At 46.0% G+C, this 19,814-nt stretch overlaps 1 protein-coding gene across 2 annotated transcripts in view; it reads left to right on the forward strand.

The window, feature by feature from the left end:
- Positions 1-19,429, forward strand: part of TMIE (transmembrane inner ear) — a 60,581-nt gene extending 41,152 nt beyond the window's left edge. For both annotated transcript variants that reach the window (XM_074946442.1, XM_074946443.1), the window contains exons 4-5: positions 8,451-8,600; positions 17,292-19,429. In XM_074946442.1, the coding sequence (XP_074802543.1) occupies positions 8,451-8,600; positions 17,292-17,611 (470 nt within the window). In that variant the 3' untranslated portion in view covers positions 17,612-19,429. The remainder of the gene's footprint in view (positions 1-8,450; positions 8,601-17,291) is intronic.
- The last annotated feature ends 385 nt before the right edge of the window (positions 19,430-19,814 follow it).

Genomic DNA, 19,814 nt, shown 5'->3' on the forward strand with positions numbered 1-19,814 from the left:
AAACCTTAAGTGGCCATTATATTATTTCCCATCATTCTGCATTTGTACCATGGGAGCAGCTAGAGGTCCCTCTGCTGTACGCTGTACACCGTAAATGCCCCAGAAGTGGTTGCAGGCTAAGAGACATGATGTAACAGGTGGATGAGATACACAAGGGTGCGGGGGGGGGGGATGTGTGTGCAATTCTTAGTCAATCAGGGGCACCCATCGAATCCTGCATTTGCCTCCCCATGATCAGGTTGAAGTTTGCCAGCTGCATTCCAGAAGAGGGGAGTTTGAGGAGGGACTTGAAGGAGGACAAGGTGGTGGCTTTGGAGATTTTGATAGGGAGTTTTCCCCCCATGCTGGGGCCAGAGGGAGAGTATTTTGGGCCTGAATTTCATAGATTATAAAGGCAGAAGGCATGGGCGGTGGGTGTAATAGGTCTGGGGAGGCTAAGCCTCTCCAAACCCAGGCCGTGGCCCTGCCCTCGCTTCTCCTCTCCCCCAAAACCAGCAGGGGCTCAGCTTGGGGCTTGGCAGGCTGGAGGCCCTGGGTGTCTGGGGCCGGCTTGTGGCCCAGGGCTCAGAGAGGTGGGGTGGGCAGGCCGCTGCTTGGGATGGATGAGGCTGGTAGCCTGGGACTTGAGGAGGCCAGCATGGCTGGGGGGGGGCCAACCAGCAACCTGGGGCTTGGGGTGACTGAGGCGGGTAGGCTGGTGCTTCTGGCAGTTCAGCCGGGGCTCCTCTGGCTGTGGGGCGGGGGAGACCTCAGGGCTCTGGAGAGAGAGGGGGGCAGAAGAGGCGGGCCTCAGGCCGAAGAGTCGGGGCTGGGGGGGCAGGCCTCCCCAACGGGGGGGGGGGGGGTTCATGCCCCACCCTTGGCAGAAGGGACACTGTAATCATCTCATCTGACCTCCTGCGTAACATCCCCTGAATTAATTCCTGTTGGAACTAGAGCATAGCTTTCAGGGGAAAAAAGAGTCCAAACTTAATTTAAAAATTAGTTTCCATGGAGCGTCCACCATTTCGGCTGATCATTTTTTGTGGAGTCCTAAATCAGGCCCTCCCACGATTTGTCGCACTGCACTATGAGTAATCTTTCCCCTTTGAAGTCTTTGTCTCTTTAGAAATAATGAAACAAGTTAAGATTCAGGAAGGAGCAAATGTGTTCGCGAATCCCATCAATTCCCTTGCCCAAATCTTCTCGGATTTCGATAAGGAAAGCAAAGCGTGTCAGTCATTTTAGCTCCTTTGTTGTAATACATGCTTTTGGGGGACCTGTGTTTAAATCCATATTTAATAAAGGAACACAAAGTAGCTTGTTGTAAAAATTACACTTCCCTTTCCCAGCCTCCCAGCAGTGAAAAGTGATTTAGCTCTTTGATGGTTTGAGAGCTGAACATAGAAAGAAAACATCAAAAGCGGGATCAGAGCTGATTGTTAATTTAAAAGGGAGATGTTTTTTTCAGAGGAGGTGGCTGCCTTCAACTGTGTGTCTCCGGGAACTGGAAAAGATGGTTTTCAGAAGCCGAATAGCAAAGAAGCCAGCAGCATGTTAATGCAAAGATAAGGAAGAGATTTAAATTGCGCATGGAGGGGAGAATATTTGTTATTTACAGCAGTGGTTCTCAACCAGGGGTCCGGGCCAAAAGCAGGTTTCAGGGAGGGGGGGTGCGCCAAGCAGGACCAGCATTAGACTCCCTGGGGGCACAGGGCAGAAAGCCAAAATCCCACCACATCGGGCTGAAGTTCGGGGCTATGAGCCCTACCATCCTGGGCTGAAGTTGAAGCCTGAACAATGTAGCTCTGTGGGGGCGCCTGTGGCATGGGGCCCCAGGCAATTACCCGGGTTGCTACCCCCTAATGCTGGCCCTGGCTTTTATATGCAGAAAACAAATTATTGTGGCACAGATGGGCTGTGGCATTTTTATAGCATGTGGGTGGGTTGGTTGGGGGGGCTCAGAAAGTAAAAGGTCGAGAACCCCTGATTTGCAAGGTGTCACCAGTTAGTCGCTGGCAGGCCGGGATCTTCCCATGGCACAGGAGACAGGGAAAAGGAGGATAGACCAGTTCTTAAGACCATGTGGGTATTTTTTTCACTAGCACTTGTATTCACTCCCACGGCCCCGTAAGTGTTCAGTGTGCTCGAAGTCTGTTCCCTTCAGAGGAGCCCCTTGTCTCTATGTAGGCAAGCCACGGCCTGGGTGGGCCCAAAGTCCAGATCCAGTCCCTTCTTTCCAGACTCTGCCATGCTTCATGGTGCCACCACAGTCTGACCTGGTGCTGCCTTGAGCAGCCCCCTCACCAGGGCCGTTTCTCTCTCCTCTCCCTCACATTGTTTTACTGGCACGCATTTCCCCGGTGCCATCTGCCCTCCAAGTCAGAGGAGCCTGTATTTTATAGGGCCACAGACTCCTCCCCCTCCCAGCATGCTTTGCTGAAAGCATATTAATAGCCAGGGCTCCCTTCCCCAGCTCTATCAGAGGATGAAACCAGCTGGATTGTGCCAGAGCCAGGTAGGCACAAGGCTACTTCCTGCGAAGTCTGGCTTCTCAAAGGCTATTTTTTCCTTCTTCCACTGTGACAGTTACTTTGTCACTCCAGGGCTCTGTGTCGTTCCCTTCCTTTTCCTGATGCTAGAGCAGATCAGTTTCATGAAGCTATAAAGGTCTATACGATGCCCTATTACAGAGTTAAATTTTGGGGTGAGGGAGGTGAGACAGACATGTTATTTCAGCCTCCACCCACTGCATAAGCGCCACCTACTTGAGACAGAGGCCTCTCAGTTGCCTGCAAATGTTAAAACTATGATCACATGAGCTGTCCTGGGCTTCACTTCCCTTTGGTGGAATTTTTCTACATCCATGTTGTTCCCTCCAGATGTGGCTTCTCCTTGGTGGGGTTCAGCTGATCCTCTGGGCTCAACTCCTCTCCCCTCATTGGGGCTTGGATGTTCTGCCAGGCTTTTTGGAATTAGCTTCTTCATGGCTGGTTTAAAAGAAACTAAATGGTAGCTTTCTTCTAAGTAGCCCCTGCTCAGGATATCAAAATGAGCTGTCACTCACATTACTAGGTGCAACTCTCCAGAATCTGAACCTCTCCTTTCTCACCTGCTTTGATCCCCACGGAAAGAGTGAGCAATGCTAATGTTTAAATTGTCACCATTGAACATCCATGTCCACACATCATGGAGATGAATGGGGGAGCTGACACGTGTCAGAGCTCTTGTCTCAGGCTCTCTGCAAACTCAGGCAGGCATTATCGCAAGAGTTCATATTTTGAAGGTTTCCTGCCCAATCATAAGGGTCAGAGACTTACTCTAAAAAAAAAAAGAAAGCTGAAATTCTGAAGAATAAGATGGGAGATTGAAAGAGGTAACGGTACATCCTACTGCTCTGTAAGTCAGTGAGAAATCACCAACCTTGCTTTATTAACCCAAAAGGATCCAACTAAATACACAGAGACTCAAACTACTCTCAACCACCCAGTCAGAATCTTACTCAGCCATCATCTTCCCCCATAATAAGCTGAAGCTATTAATAATATAGTTCAAAAGGTGGTCACATGACCTCTGGGGGGGAGTTGTAGGTCCTCCCCAAGCAACTACAGAATGCCGACTCTTAAAGGGCTCAAGAGCTATAACAGGTGCACTGGGGTTCATACCTATGCCCTAAAGCCCTGTTACGTGGCCCAGCACTAGTCCTGCCCAATTGTGGGAACAGAAACAACAAAAGGTTAAAAAGCTGACATAAAGAATGAGTATAAAACCTTGCATTGTAAGATACTATCAAGCCTATAGGGAAATGATACAATCTCCTACACAGACAAAGGACTATATACTGCATTAACTAATAGCTTACATTTCCAGGTGATCTTCACAATGAAAAAGGTTGGAAACTTTCCATTCCAAGTGGACATTAACATTGGCATTTAGAGAGTCCCAGAATGCTTTGCATTGATTTCTTGTGTGATGGTGGAACAGCAAGATATGCAGGAAATGCAATTACATCATACTGGTTTGAAGGGAGCAAGCCATAAAATAAATGCTAGTTAGAGCAGAAATTGTCCTGAAATGCACCCAACCCCTTCCTAATAAGCAGCCCAGGCTCTCACTCTTATTAAGATAGAAAACTGATCAGACAAAGTCCAAAGTGAAAGGAGGCGGAGTACACCATGCGTAATTACTTCCTCTGAGCAATGAAGAAATACAGAAATCATCTCAGCAAGTTCGCAGATGACACTAAACTGGTTTAAAAGAAAGGAGGAGAGGCAGATATGCTGGAGGGTAAGGATAGGATACAGAGGGACCTAGACAAATTAGAGGACTGGGCCAAAAGAAATCTGATGAGGTTCAACAAGGACAAGTGCAGAGTCCTGCACTTAGGATGGAAGAATCCCATGCACCGCTACAGACTAGGGATCGAGTAGCTTGGCAGCAGTTCTGCAGAAAAGGACCTAGGGGTTACAGTGGACGAGAAGCTGGATATGAGTCAACAGTGTGCCCTTGTTGCCAAGAAGGCCAATGCCATTTTGGGGTGTATAAGTAGGGGTATTGCCAGCAGATCGAGGGACGTGATCGTTCCCCTCTATTCGACACTGGTGAGGCCTCATCTGGAGTACTGTGTCCAGTTTTGGGCCCCACACTACAAGAAGGATGTGGAAAAATTGGAAAGAGTCCAGCAGAGGGCAACAAAAATGATTAGGGGGCTGGAGCACATGACTTATGAGGAGGGTGGGAACTGGGATGATTTAGTCTGCAGAAGAGAAGAATGAGGGGGGATTTGATAGCTGCTTTCAACTACCTGAAAGGGGGTTCCAAAGAGGATGGAGCTCGGCTGTTCTCAGTGGTAGCAGATGACAGAACAAGGAGAAATGGTCTCAAGTTGCAGTGGGGGAAGTCTGAGTTGGATATTAGGAAACACTATTTCACTAGGAGGGTGGTGAAGCACTGGAATGCGTTACCTAGGGAGGTGGTGGAATCTCCATCCTTAGAGATTTTTAAGGTCAGGCTTGACAAAGCCCTGGCTGGGATGATTTAGTTGGGGATTGGTCCTGCTTTGATCAGGGGGTTGGACTAGATGACCTCCTGAGGTCCCTTCCAACCCTGATATTCTATGATTCTATGATTCTTGCTGTAGTGCTCTGATGTACCTGGTCCCAGATTTTATTCACCTGCCTATTCCTCCCTTTACAGCTAATAATAATGGTAATATTTAACATCCACCCCAGCATGTGGCAACATCACGGGACTCAATCCTCAGTTGCGACTGGTGCTCAGCCGAGCTTGGGTTGGGGGACTTTTTGTTACTTTCCCACATACATACCCACCCCTGGGGCTGAGCTGGAGTCAGTTCAGTTCAGCCCTCAGCACAATATACTCATGTCCCACTGCAATGGCTTCCAAGGGGCTATTCCTCCTGCTCTGATTAACAAAATGGGTCCCAAAATGTTTTGCAATGTCCTGTGTGAGCTGGTATGCAGGATTTGAATTGTGATACGGTGGTACAGCATTGTGCATGGAGGGCTGTATGAAGTTTGCACGCACCTTCCTCTTACAGCCATCCGTAGCCAGGCTGCAGTGTGGTCTAGTTGCTAGTGAACTGGGGTGGGGTGCAGAAGACCTGGGTTCTATATCTGACTCTGTGACCTTAGGCAAGGCTCTGTGTCTCAGTTTACCCATCTGTAAAATGGGGGTAATGATACTGCCCTTCTTGATAAAGTGCTATGAATGAAAAGGCGAGATAATTACTAGGTATTCTTATAAACCATCACCTGGGACTATGAGAAAAGAAAAGGAGTACTTGTGGCACCTTAGAGACTACCCAATTTATTTGAGCATAAGCTTTCGTGAGCTACAGCTCACTTCATCAGATGCATACTGAATCCTTTATAGCAACAAATCATGAACTAAAGAACTAGGGTCCAGATCCCCAAGGGTGTTGGTAATTCTCATTGATTTCCCTAGTGCTAGGATCCCGGGCCAAACACCACTCTGTTAATGAGGGGCTTTTCATTGATTACAAAGGGCTTTGGATCGGGCCCTAAGCCCTCTGCCTGGGAGCTGTAGCAGAGCCTGTGGGTAAAGCACCAAGTGAACTGCACATCCTACACTGAACGATGTGTTACAGTCACCCGTGTGCTTTGTAGGTGTGGTCAGTGACCTACCCACCAGTCAGCAACATCATCCTAGCAATAAAGCCACAAGGACACATTCCAGTCTCTCATCTTAAGATGAGCAAAGCTCAGTTACCTGCAGTTTATGCTGGACAGCACAAAAGGGCAAAGGATAAAAGCATCTAGATAACTGCCCCCACTTAGAGCCAGCAAAATGCTTTACAGTCCCTAATGCTTACCTGCAATTAACCTTTGCTTCTGTTTTCTCCTTCCCTTGGGACTTTCCAGTGACCCTTGATGATAGTGAGATTCCATTATGATTTCTCTTCCGGTAATTGTTTAAAGGGATGGATAGTTTCTGCAACACACCCCAGAAGGGGGAGCAGTTGCTCTGGTTTCACTGACAGCCCAACACAGACGGCGATGAAAGCCCTGGAAATGATCACATTCCCCTGCTCTGTTCGGTGAAATAAAGGAGTGTCCCTCTGGAACCCTTTACTTTTTGTCAAAGTGACACCTCCCTGCTCAGGGGAGGCCAGACTGATGGAGCACAAACTCTTCCCCGGGCGTGAAATTCACCTTTGCAAAAAGCCAGAGAACTACCCAAGTCTGGTTTTGAAGGTTTAAGGGGGACATATGTGATGCCAAGGTACTTTCCTGGCCCTCTGCACAGGGATAAATTTCACCCATAGTGAATGAGAAGCACCAGGCAGCTGATGGAGAGGGGAATAGAGTCTCGCTCCTCGCTTTTCCCCCATCTCCCCAGGTTAGCATGAAGGGCCTGATTGTGAACCCCCAGCAGGATAACTCCATTGATCCTGCTCCTCCAGTGCTGAGGAAGGTAGCATAGAATCAGAGAATCGCAGGGTTGGAAGGGACCTCAGGTGGTCATCTAGTCCAACCCCCGGCTCAAAGCAGGACCAACCCCCAATTTCTTTTTGCCCCAGATCCCTAAATGGCCCCCTCAAGGATTGAACTCACAACCTTGGGTTTAGCAGGCCAGTGCTCAAATCACTGAGCTAAAGGTAAATCGGATGCTCCTATTGACTCTCATAATATAAGGGGGCATCCAATTAAAATGAAAGGCAGCAAATTTAAAATGGAGCAAAGGGAATCCTTTTATACGCAGCACATGGAACTCATTGCCACAAGATGTCATTGAAGCCAAGAGCATAGCAGGAGTCAAAAAAGGACTGGATGTTTGGGCACTGCAAATGGCCAGAGTTACATTAGAAAGGGTTCAGGAAAAGAAACTCAGACATTTCAGAGGGATACAAACCCTCATGCTTCTGGGTATAAACTAATTGGAGGGTAGGAGGGAACTGTCCCTGTGAGCATGGTATTTTATAATTGCCTACTTTGGTGCTTTTTGCACTTTCCTCTGAAGCAGCTGATTCTGGCCACTGTCAGAGACAAAGCACAGGGCTAGATAGACCATGGGTCTGCTCAAATATGGAAATTCCCTTATTCTAGGCAATTATACACTAGAGAGAAATTCTGGAGTCCTAGAGACGAGAGAAAAATTCTTATCAGATGTAAAGACCCGGGCCCAAATTGTCAACTGGTGTCAATCAGCATAGCTGTGGTCCTCTTCAACCACCCGTCAGCTCGCCTGCCTTCTAGATGCCCTTTATGGTCGTTTTTGCCAACACAGGAGAGGACGATGGAATCTGGTTGGCATAATGAGTGGTCAGCGATTACAGTCATTAGTCACTCTCTCATCACCGACCCAACCATCGGCCCACCAGGTTTTGACCTGCCAAGACACCCGTGGCCATCCCTGAACCAGTTTCGAACAGGACAGAGCAATTGTGCGGCCAATCTCTTCAAAGAGGTTTTCTCTAACGCTCCGCGATGCAGCTGCGGTCAACTTCAGACTATGTCGTGTCTCCTTGATGAGTGCCCACTGACTTAGTTCGACGGTGGGCTATGGGCTCTCCACCTGGCTGGGAACACTGCGCATATGCTGAGAGAGAGTGGTTAGAGCAGCGGGCTGGGTGTCAGGAGATTTGAGTTCACTTCTAGGCTCTGCTACAAACTCCCTGTGTGGTTTTTGGGCAAGTCACGTAGTCTGCCTTGTTCCTTGTGAAATGGGGATGCTACTAACCTAGCTCACGGGGAGCTTGTGAGGGTAAAATCAGTTGAGCGTTGTGATGATCTCAGATTCTGTGGTGAAGAAGGGGGGATAAAGAACCTAGGCAGACGATTCTAGGGAAGTCAATGGGGCCGGATTCCCAACTGGCATAGCTGCACTAAGATCGGCATTCTCCCACTAATATCTGTTGGCTGTGATTGGGTGAATCCTTTACTTGTGCTAGCAAACTTAACTGAGACCAGCTCTCTCCTCTCTCCCAGTTATAACCCTGTGCTGTATCTTCAAGTGCCGGATTCCACGGACAAAGAAAGAGATTGAGGCCCGGTATGCACAGCGGCAGGCAGCCAAGACCTATGCAGACAAACTGGAGACCGTACCACCGCTCAGCGAGCTGACAGAGATCCCTGGAGGTACACCCACACCCCCATCTCTTCTCCCAGGTTTCTTTGTGCATGCACAAAGCGCCAGATTGTCTGCGGGCACAAATCTGTGTTGCTCCAGAGAGTTCAATGGCAATTTGCACCCATGGAAAATCCGGCCCCGTAATTTACTGTGCAAAGCTCCTTTGCTTGCACTCTTTGTGTCGTTTAACTTTTGTGACAGAAAGCACTATCGCTAAGAGGAAAAGGCCAGATCCGCAGCTGATGTCAATCCACAGAGCTCCATTGAAGGCAGTTAGCTCAGAGCCGCAGCTGGCGTCAATGAGCACAGCTCTACTGAAATCAACAATTTAAAGTAACTGAGGATCTGGCCCCATTCCTTTTCCATTCTAAAGGCCAGATTCTGAGGTGAAGCCCAAGGGGTAGCAAATGAGTTTCACCTTTTTGTTTTGAAATGGCACTTCGTCTAGAAATTTTGCTTTTATTTTTTTTCCCAAAAAGGGGTGGGTAAAATACCAGAGAAAGACTCAAAAGAAAAAGAAAAACTGGGAAAAAAGTTCATTTGGGGTTGAGCAAAGCATTTTGTTTGACCCAAAATGAATTTTTAGGGGGGCGGGGTTCGGCCGCCGAACTGAAAAATCAATTATTCACTCAGCTCTATTAACATTTCCGCTGCCCCTTAAATGGCCTGCCAGTCCAGACTGCCAAGTGCATCTCTGTCACTGTGATCTTGTCATGGTTTCCTCTCCTGTCACTCACTTCTCCTAATTCTATACTCTAGGCTCTACTGAAAGCCTCCCAACTCTCTCTGGTCATGTCCAGTCCAGACCTCTCAACTCTCTGCCTGTGGTGAAGGAAGAAGATGAAATGGCCCTACAAGGAAATTAGGGGGAATGTCTGTCTGTCTGTCTCTGTGGTGTCTCCTTTCCATGGCTTCGCAGAGGAGATGTGGACTTTGGAACTCACTGTTCTCCTTTCCTTTCCTCTGTTTCACCTTCACTCTATCTTTTTCCTAAGGGTTTTCTTTTTAATATTGCTCTGTAAGCCCAACCAGTAGTCACTAGGCGTTAGAGGAGCTTGGAGGTTCATTGCCCAAGCCTAGATCTTCAAAGGTATTTAAACTGCCTAACTTCCATTGACTTCAATGGGAGTTAGGTGCCTAAATATGCCTGAGGATCTAGGTCTCACATTATCACAGTCCTGGATATGGAGGGGCGTGGAGAGGCAGATAAGGAAACGGAAGGAATTCAGGCCCCGTTCCAGCAAAACACTAAGACCATGTCCCACTTTAAGCACAGAAGATCTGACCCAAAGCCCACTGAAGCCAGTGGAATGATTGTAGGCTAAAGTCCATGAGTCTCCCCATTTAAATCAATGAGTCAGATCCTCAGCTGGTATAGCCGCATTGCATGCAGTACAGCTATGCCTGTAGACCTGGCTTCATGGGATTGCTCGCGTGCTCACGTGCTGGGCTGTGGCCTTAATGAGTCCGCCCGAATTCAACAGACGCTGGGCCACGCCCCATTCCTCGTTACCTCGTGGAAGTCAACGTGCCGAATCCAACCTCAAAGTAAGCCCAGGGATGCATTTGGCCCAATGGGGTTGGATGGGTATAAACGACAGCAGAACTGGGCTAGTCATGGAAGTAGGAAATCATATTGAAAGGTGTCTCTGGCTGTGTTACTAACTACACCTGAGATCATTACAATGGGAAGATGGGAAATGTCCAGGGCTCGGTTATCTGGTACTTTGCAGCTGGTATCAGCATTTATAGCTACGCGATGAGAGTGTAAAATCCTACCATGCTGCCTTCGCAGTGTTTTACACCTGATCTGCCCAGGTATACATGATTTCTTCATTCGTTCAGTAGAATTTATTATTTGTTTGCATTGCTGTAGCACCCAAACATAGATCAGGACCCCATTGTGCTAGGTGGTGTACAAACATACAATGAAAAGACAAGTCCCTGTTTGGTACAATCGGTGTCACAAGCTGCAGGGCAGGGAGGAATCAGGCCCTCCTGTTTGTTTTTCCCCTTTTTAGGCTGTGTGTCTTCTCTTCTTCTTCTTTGCATTTCACTCAAGTTACCAGAATAACTGGTCCGGTCAGTTGCACTTTCTGCACCACATCCTTGGCTGTGTAAACGGATGTAGCTCCATTGACTTCAAGATTGGGACTTTTATCTACCAAATTGTAAGACGGGCGATTTGCTCCATTCACTGCCATAGAACAATGCTGATTTACACCAGCTGGGGACCTGGCCCTAAATGGGTGAAATTTGCCCTTTGCCGAGGTCCTGAATGAGGTTTATGCACCACTTAAGTTTTATAGAGTTAATCTGGTTTCAGACTGACTTAGAGCAAAATTTAGCCCCAAAATACGTAGTAACAAATCCTCAACGGGTATATATTAGCATAGACCCACTGAAGTCAAAAGACCAGTGTCAGATTGCACTAGATGAGTTTCTGCCATGTAGTTTGATGGTGCATTTATTCTTGTGAACAAGCAAGAGAGAAAAGTAGTTATTTTAATGAATGAACGGTCATTAAGTGCTTTGAAGTTGGAAATCGCTACGTAAGTACTAAGTGCCAATCTCATTATGATCATTAAATACTATTAACAGTTATTGCTGGTTGTTATTTGAACTTCTCCATCCCACTGTTACTGCTATAATGGAATGTACCAACTGATGGCTGGTTCCCTGAGGACTTCTTGATTGTACAGCAGGGGTGATGTCTCTTTTGGACAAAAACAAGGGATGATTTCAGATTGTGCATACAAATCTTGCTCGCCTCATTGACATGTGTCATCTTGCTCACGTCATGTGAGCAATACAAGCAGGGTTTGGCCCTTGCTCTGACTGGCGACGGGACTGCATGTTTTAAGGGCCTGATCCAGTTTCCAGTGGCTTGGCTGGGAGCTGGATTGGTTCCTGTAATGGTCATAAACAAGGAGGCGATTCGTCTTTCCCAAACTTTCCTACAAGGTGTCCGCATTTCCCTCCGATTAAAAGAAAGAGGCTGCATTATTTTCACTTTACTCTGCAGATCCCTTTGAATAATTACCTTGTAGATACATTATAACTGCTGTGTATTGATCACACTCTTCCATGGCCAAAGTATGTTATTTTTCTATAACACATTGTGTGCACTTGTGGTGACTACTTTGGGGTTAAATGAACATAATAAAGACAGGCCAGATACTTAGCTGGCACAAATTGGTGTACCTCCAAAAGTCAGTGGAGGAGCTATGGATATTTAAACCTGCCGGGGATCTGATTCTACAGATTCATTGTTTGTAAGCTGTTGGGCAGGAATGTAGCCTCACAAGAAATGTTCTGGGGACACATGCCTCCATCTAACATTTGGGATCGTCAGACGAGGGGTTGTGATAAAAAGGTCATTTCTGGCAGATCTTTGTCACCATTTTGCACAATTATGTGGTGTGGAAAAGTGTTGATTTCCTGCCTCCCCCCCGCCCCCCCACCGAAATGTGAAATTTGATCTTTGAATGTTATTTCATCATTTGAAATAGAAATTCAAAATGTCAAACTTTGTACTCAAAAACCCAGGAGAGAAAAACAAACCCATTTTCTTTTAAAGAAAATTGTTCATTATTAAACCCTTCGCCAGAATTAATGACGGGTTGACATAGCTAATACTTAAGGGCCAAATTGTGACACTCTTACTCCTGTTGAACAGTAGCCTACCTTATTATAGTAACACCCTAGATTCTCCAGCCAAGATCAGGTCCTCATTGTGCTAGGTGCTGTACAAACACATAGAAACAGTCCCTGCCTCAGAGATCTTACAATATAAACAGGTCCAGAGAAGTGAAGTGATTTGCCCAAGGTCACATAGTAGGTCAGTAACAGAGTCACAAATATTAGCCAGGTCTCCGAACTCCCAGTTCAGTGCCCTTTCCACACTGTTTGTGGAATGAGGTGCTAATTGAGATGAGTACGGGTCTCAGAGTCTGAGCCTAAATAAATAAGAGACAGAAGGCGGAGGTTTGCAGTTCCTGCTCTTTCCTTGTACTGTAGTTGGCACTGAGAACTCCAAGCAGAACCGTAAAGTGTTCACCAAAGACCTCCCTGGGTCCCCAGAGACCTTCTGCTTTATCTTACTGTTAAGACACTTAACAAAACAGGGTCAAATCTTCAGCTGGTGTCAATTGCGTTAACCCCAGTGAAGTCAATGGAGCTATGCTGATTTCAACCAGCTGAGGATTTGGCCCAAGGTAACTTTTTATGCAGTGCTTAATTTGTAATGAAAGAGGTGCCGGGACGCAAGCAGGTATTTTTTTACATTCATAACTGAGGAAGCAAGCCCAGAGGTGCTGGGGCTCAGCCCTGGCAAGCCCTGGCACAAATTAAGCACTATGTATGTGTAGCTACAGTTAACTCACCTCGCTATCTAGATTCCTAGTTAGAAGGACTAAGGAGACAGGGAAATGATCTGAATGTTTCATAGTTACCACTAGTTTAAATGGCAGAAGTGATACAGGGTAGTCAGCAACCAGGGCCAGGTTAAGACTTTTAGAGGCCCTAAGCACTGAAAAGATTATGGTGCCCCCCCCCATATGTAATTCAAAATAAAAACAATACTATACCGTAAAATAAAATGTTATTTTTCAAAATGACACAAAACTTACCTGCATGCTGAAATTAATATAGCTTCTTTCTAGATTTTCTGATTGCAAAATTCTGGATAAGTTCATCGAAGCTGACTCGACGAAGCATGGCCGCTTCCATACACAGTAGGGAAAGTGAATCAAGTCTGTCCCGACGCGTTGTTCTTTGAGGGTATTTTATTCTTTTCAGCTGAGAAAAAGAGCGTTCTGCGGAACAGTTAATAATCATCAATGTTCGAAAAACACGTAGTGCGATCTCTACATTTGGAAATACACACTGTATTCCGTCTTTCAATATTGTGTCATGAAGATCAATGTGACTGAATTTCATTTTTCCTGTTTCATTAAACTTTGCGTGTATATAACAGTGGAACTGCCGCACTTCTCCACAGAGATTCATATTCAAGTCAACAGGGTATGAGTCAACTAGCTTTTGGGAACCTTGTGAATATTGTTCGTCAGATAAATCCACATCGTTTAGAAAAGAAAATCTACTTGATACTTCTTTGTACACGTCACCTCTCCTCTTCATATCAGCTTCAAGTGTATCAATTATAGCCTAGTAAGTAGATACGCGAAATTTGTGTGTAGGATTCAATGCTGTTTCTGTTGCACTGCTATCATTTGCTTGTTTTTTCCTGATTCGCTTGTGGGACTGGGCTTCTTTGTAGTTTGTATCAGGCAAGATATCTTTTGATATGTCTTCAAATCTTTTGAAATCATTCCTCAAAGTGTGTAAGTGGTCTGCTAATGATTGCCAGAGGTCTACACACGTTTTCAAATCCAATTCTTTTTCTTGGAGAGCTTGGCTTATGTGGTAAAAGTGGTGTAAAATTTCATTCCACATGGTCAACATGAATACAAACTCTAGTTCTTGCATCTTGTTTGCAATGTTTTCTGCCTCTCGTCTAGTTTCTCCCTTTTGTGATTGGTCTTCAGCAATACTGTCTAATGCATCCACAATCTTTGAGAAGGACTCCAGAATTGCACTTGTTGCCACGGCATGTGCCTCCCAGCGAGTATTAGAAACACACGATCATGGGCCAAATATGTTTTAAGAGCTGCCCATCGGTGTGTTGAGGCAGAAAAAAATGTATAAAGTAACTGGACTGTTGAGAAAAAACTTACTGCCACCGGACAACAATCGACAGCGCTGCGGCCAACAAGATTGAGAGAGTGTGCAGCACATGGTAGGAATATGGCACATTTGTTCTGTTCTAAAAGCTTCTTCTGCATTCCTCGATAACGCCCTGACATGTTGGCAGCGTTGTCATAAGATTGACCTCTGCACTTTGAGAAATCTATTTTGCAAACTTGGCACAGATAAGGCCGTACTTGATTTGCCATTTCTTCACCAGGGTGGCTTTTCAAATTGAGGAATGTTATAAAGCGTTCAACTGGTTTTCCATCTGTGGGAGACACATATCTTAGTACAATACTCAATTGATCAATATGTGAAAGATCAGGTGTAGAGTCGACAGAAAAACTGAAGTACCCAGCAGGACTTATTTCATCCACAATAGCTGAACGAACTTTGTCACTCTTTAGACCAATGAGTTCATCACATATTGTCTTGGATAAGTATGATGGGTTACCTTTGCCAGCATTCCCATATTTTGAGATATGGCCTGCTAAAAATGGGTCAAACTGAGCCACAAGCTCCAACGATCCCAAGAAATTTCCATTCTGCAATGATCCAAATGTGTCATTTGATCCCCGGAAAGGCAGACCACGTTCAGCTAATGTTTGAATAACAGCTATAACACGCTGCAAGACATGTTGCCAGTATTCACACTCCCCTTTAATTCGTTCTTCCAATTTTTGTGTCAATCCAAAGCCCTGTCTTCGATTTAAATATGTCAACATTGAATCTCTGTGAGTAGTGCTATTTTCATGTTGTTCAATTAAAACAGTATTCTGCCAGTCACTAAATCCATCTGCAGCAAACTGGGATGTTGAAGGCTTATATGCAAAAAGTTTGCAAACAAAACAGTACACAGACCCTTTTGATGGTGAATACAGTAGCCATTCTCGAGTGTATTTCTCACCATTTGCTTTCATGCCGAAAAATATTTTTTGTGGACAATATCTTCTTTGTTTGTCATTGGTAAAAGTCCAACGTGATTTCTCAAATGGCCCAGTGTGGTGCTGACAGTCATTTGGTCCATGATCTATCCAGTAAGATACATCATCGGTACTGAAAACCCACACCCCAGGATCTTTTCTCCTATGATTTACAGCATGAGCAGGTTGAGTCTCTGACACATCCACACCTTCTAGAACAATGTCTGTTTTACCACCAGGAGTAGGATGATCAGTTACAGTCTCTGACACATCCCCATGTTCTGGAATGGTGTTTGTTTCACCCATAGAAGAATCGTCAGTCTCTGAAACACCTACAGGTTGTGGAATGATGTCTGTGCTACTGAGAGAAGATGTTGCTTCTGATGGATTTGCTTTGAAAAATGATGTCAGCTTTGGAAGATTTTGGAAGATTTCACTAGTTTTTTGTTTCTTTTCTTCCACCAGTTTACATTTCTGTGCTCCACTCAGTTGGTTATGTTTCATCCTGCCCCTTATCTCAGTTATCTGAACTTAAAAAAAAACAAAACAAATTACACAATATACACTATTTTTATGTATATATATATAATATAAGAAAGAAAAAAAACCAAATCAAGTACGTATAACTCAGAAGAATATATCAATAATAAAACATAAATGTATTGCAGTACATGACAGGATCTGATTTCCTCGCATTATTTCAATCTATGGGCGCCCCCCCTGGTTTAGGTGGAGATAAGTAATAAAAAGAGAACAGAAGAATGGGGGAAAGAGTGTGTAGTGGAGTGTAAAGAAGTCTAACAAAGTTCTGATTTTTCCCATGATGACTACTTCGATGCTGGTTTTGAAATATCAAATATCAAATTTTTTCCAAAAAAAAAATCTCATTTTTTTTGGTGCCCCCCGCTTTGCTGTTGCCCTAAGCACGTGCTTAGTCTTCCTATTGGGTAATCCAGCCCTGTCAGCAATACGGCTGGGCAGGAACCAGATTACTCATGACATGGGAAATTCTGTGATTTAAATATTCCTATTACTAAACAATAATTCTATTCCAAAAGGGAACAAAACCGAAAGTGACATTTCCCGCGAAACAAGTTTCTGAAATGTTCATTGCATGTCACTCAAAACATTTTGTTTTAATAAAATGGAAACATTTTGTTCTGGTTTTTCTCTTTTAGCTTTTAAGCTAATGTTTTATAGAAAAATCGTGAGTTTGATTTCAAAACCTGTTTTGAAGCAAACAAAAAAAATCAAAACATTCTGTTCCCAAAATGTCGGCATCATTGGAACACTTCATTTTGGGGGTTTGGAATGAAATGTCATCCCAGCAGACATGTTTTTCTAAACAGCAATTTTCACTGAAAAATGGTTTTGATAAAAAAATCCCCTGTCAGCTGTAGTTGGACCAGCTCAAGCAATCCATTCCAGGATTGCTTGCTCCGGGCCAGTAACACCATGCAGGGCAAGCCTTGTTCCTCACTCTGCAATGCACAGAGCCAGGTTGAGATACCATTAAGGATGTCTGTCTATCTGCTCAGCATAGTAAAGATTCTTCCTGTATTCACAACAACCAAGTCCAGTCTCTTCTCTTCTGCAAGGTACACGCCACCCCACAAGGAAAACCCCAGTTGGGTTTTAAAACAAACCAAACAATGGGGGTTCTGCTACTTCCCTTGGGACACTGCTCCACATTGGACCGTACTGTTAGGGAATTCTCCTTGATTGTCATCTTGGGTCCAATCCCAGTCCCGTTCAAGCCAATAGGATTTTTTTGCCACTGATTTCAATGGAGCCAGGATTATGATTAGCTGTATCCCATTCCTCCTAATATACCTGTAGATTAATAAACTGATGTTTAAATACAGCAAATCAGGGAGCCAAAGGGAAGTATGCAGGGTGTTGGATTGTTAGATTAAAGTGAGTTCTGATCTCCCAGATTTGCATGTGGGATGCAGGAATTGTCTCTCTTATGGTGAAAGTTACCCCAAAGTAACTTTGTTTTCTTTCCCCCTTCAATCCCTACAGCTCATGTGGCAGAAGAGAAGAAAGAGGAGGTGCCCACCGTCTCAGGGAAAGTGGACGGGGCCCAAAGCAAGAAAGAGTGTTCCAAGGGATCCAAGAAGAAAGAGGGCAGAAAGGAGCAGAAAGAAGGGTCCAAGAAAGAGGGGAAAGATGAGACCAGAAAGAAGGAAGGAGGAAAGGGTGCAGGTGAAAAGCAGCAAAGAGGTGGAAGGAAAGGTGAGAAGGAGACAGGCAGAGCAAAGGCAGGAGGCAGCACCAAGGTTGGCAGCAAAGCTGGGGGGAACGCCAAGTCCTCAGCAAGGAAACCCCAGCAAAAGAAGTGATCAGACCAACCGCGGAACTGCTGATATCCCCTCCCCCAAGCACGCGCAATGCTGCAGACCTGATATGGAGAGTGCAGTGCTAATGCCTTGGACCTGGCACGGTGGGAACACGGAGGACATAAAAGCCTCAAATTCTGGAGGGACATCTGGAGCTACTTGACTGATTTCTTTAAAAGCAAAATCGCCATTTCTACAGAGGTGATGTTTCCGCCAAAGGAGAACCTGCCTCGTTGGCTAGAAAGTTACCGGTGAACAGAATGGCCCGTACAGTGCTGATTGTGTCCCAGCCTACAGCCTGGAGTGAGAAACAGGAGCACAGATGGACTCATAGCAGCACAGAGCTGCCAAGAGCTAGAACATCAGGAGCGAGTCCATCTTGCAGTCAGAGGTGTGACTGCAGCAGGTCTAGACACACCCGAGCTAGCGTCGATTTAGCTGGCTCCAGAATCAATAGCAGTGAAACTGCAGCAGCATGGGGCTGAACAACCCTGCCTGGGACCGTGGGCATATACCCGAGTGGCAAGCCCATGCTGCTGCCCAAGCTGCTGCGGCTTCACTGCTTTTGGTGCCCAAACTGGACAGATCAAAGCGGCCTCGGGTACGGCTCCATGTGCTGCAGTACCCCTCTGACTGCAGCATAGACGGACCTTGGAGAGCACTTGGCCCATTCCATCTGAGATCAAGATACTCGGCAAGCAGTAGCTAAGCCTCACACCAGCCTTCTGGGATATGTGGCATTCCTTAGAGGGCATGGGTGGCGGGTATCACAGGTCAGGGGAGGCTCAGCCTCCCAGAACAGCCAGGTGTGGCCCCAGCCACGCTCTGCCCTAAGCCCCCTCCTGTTTCCGGCTCTTCCCCCATGGCCCAGGCTGTGCCCAGGACTCAGGGCAGCTGGGGCCAGTGCTCGCACCACCTGGGGCTGGGGGCCGTGCCACCCAGTCCTCCAGGCCTGGGGATGCTTGGGCAGCCCAGGGCTGGAGCATGGGGCCAGAGCCTCGGGGGGTGGGAAGCTTTGGGCTCCGGTACAGGAGCGGGGGTGGAAGGGAGAGGCCTCAGACAGAAGGGCCTGGGCTCCGGGCTAGCCTCCCCGAAGAGCGGGTCACATGCTGCCCACGATAGAAGGCTAAACTCAGGCACCAAATAATTGCTGGAAGACACAACCCATAGAATGAAGCTCTCTAATCCATGGCTATATTAGAGATGTCTTGGGAGAAGGCTCTTCTTCCCTGTGCATTTCTTCTTAACTGTTTGGTGTTTCTCTCTGTCTCAGAGATGCTGACAGAAGCACTTTCCTGGCATGAGCTAAACACACTTTCCAACAGTCTGCCTTATCCTCTGTTTTTTACCAAAGGTGTCATATAAATGAAGCTGTATGCCAAATATAGAATAAAGAAACAGACATCCTTTGGATGTGGTGATGCTGTCTTCAGTTCTTCAGGTTGTACTCATCATGGGTGTGATGCTGGCGGACCAACCAGCTCATGCCAGAGCCCCAGGCCAATTCACTTGTGCATTAGTATAGATCAAAGTGATTGTTAAATGTATGAGAGTGTATTTGGTGTTTAAAACTTCCTGAAAACTAGTGGGAGCTTATTTTCACTTCTCTGTCTCCTGTGATAATGTACTAGCAAACATTCACATTGTGTATACCCCTGTGATTAAATAACCCATCGAACGAGAAAGAAGCCTTGTGGAATGTAAATGAGGGACTGTAACGGAAGAGTGCTCATTTCAAAGCAAGTGGTCATTGTGTGTGATGACTGGAAGTCAAAGACTTCAAATACATTCCCCACTCTCTGTTACGATAGAGACACTGTCAGAAGAAATTATAAATATGGACTCCAGTAAAGATCCTTCATCTCTGGGCTGTTTGGACTCTTACAGGAAAGTGTATCAGATGCAAAGCAGAGATCCCCAGAGACAATCTGCGTACCCTGAAAAGGCTTTTGGGAAACTGGGAGTTTATTACATCACTGCCACTATTTGGAATTAAACTGTGACTCACCTGTGCATATATTTTACCAACCACTCAGTTACGTGTCTAGATTTAAACAAAACCCTGCTGCAAAATGCTTCAGAGTTCGAGACACCAGCCGGCTTTCTGCTCCGGGGCTCAGCTTCTCCCAACCCACACAGGGCACGTGGCCTTCTGCAAAGCAGCTGCCCTGACCACTCGCCCTCGTGGAGTCTGACCCCAGCAACA

This window comes from Natator depressus, chromosome 2, assembly GCF_965152275.1.
Source record: "Natator depressus isolate rNatDep1 chromosome 2, rNatDep2.hap1, whole genome shotgun sequence".
In the NCBI taxonomy this organism is placed as follows: Eukaryota; Metazoa; Chordata; order Testudines; family Cheloniidae; genus Natator; species Natator depressus.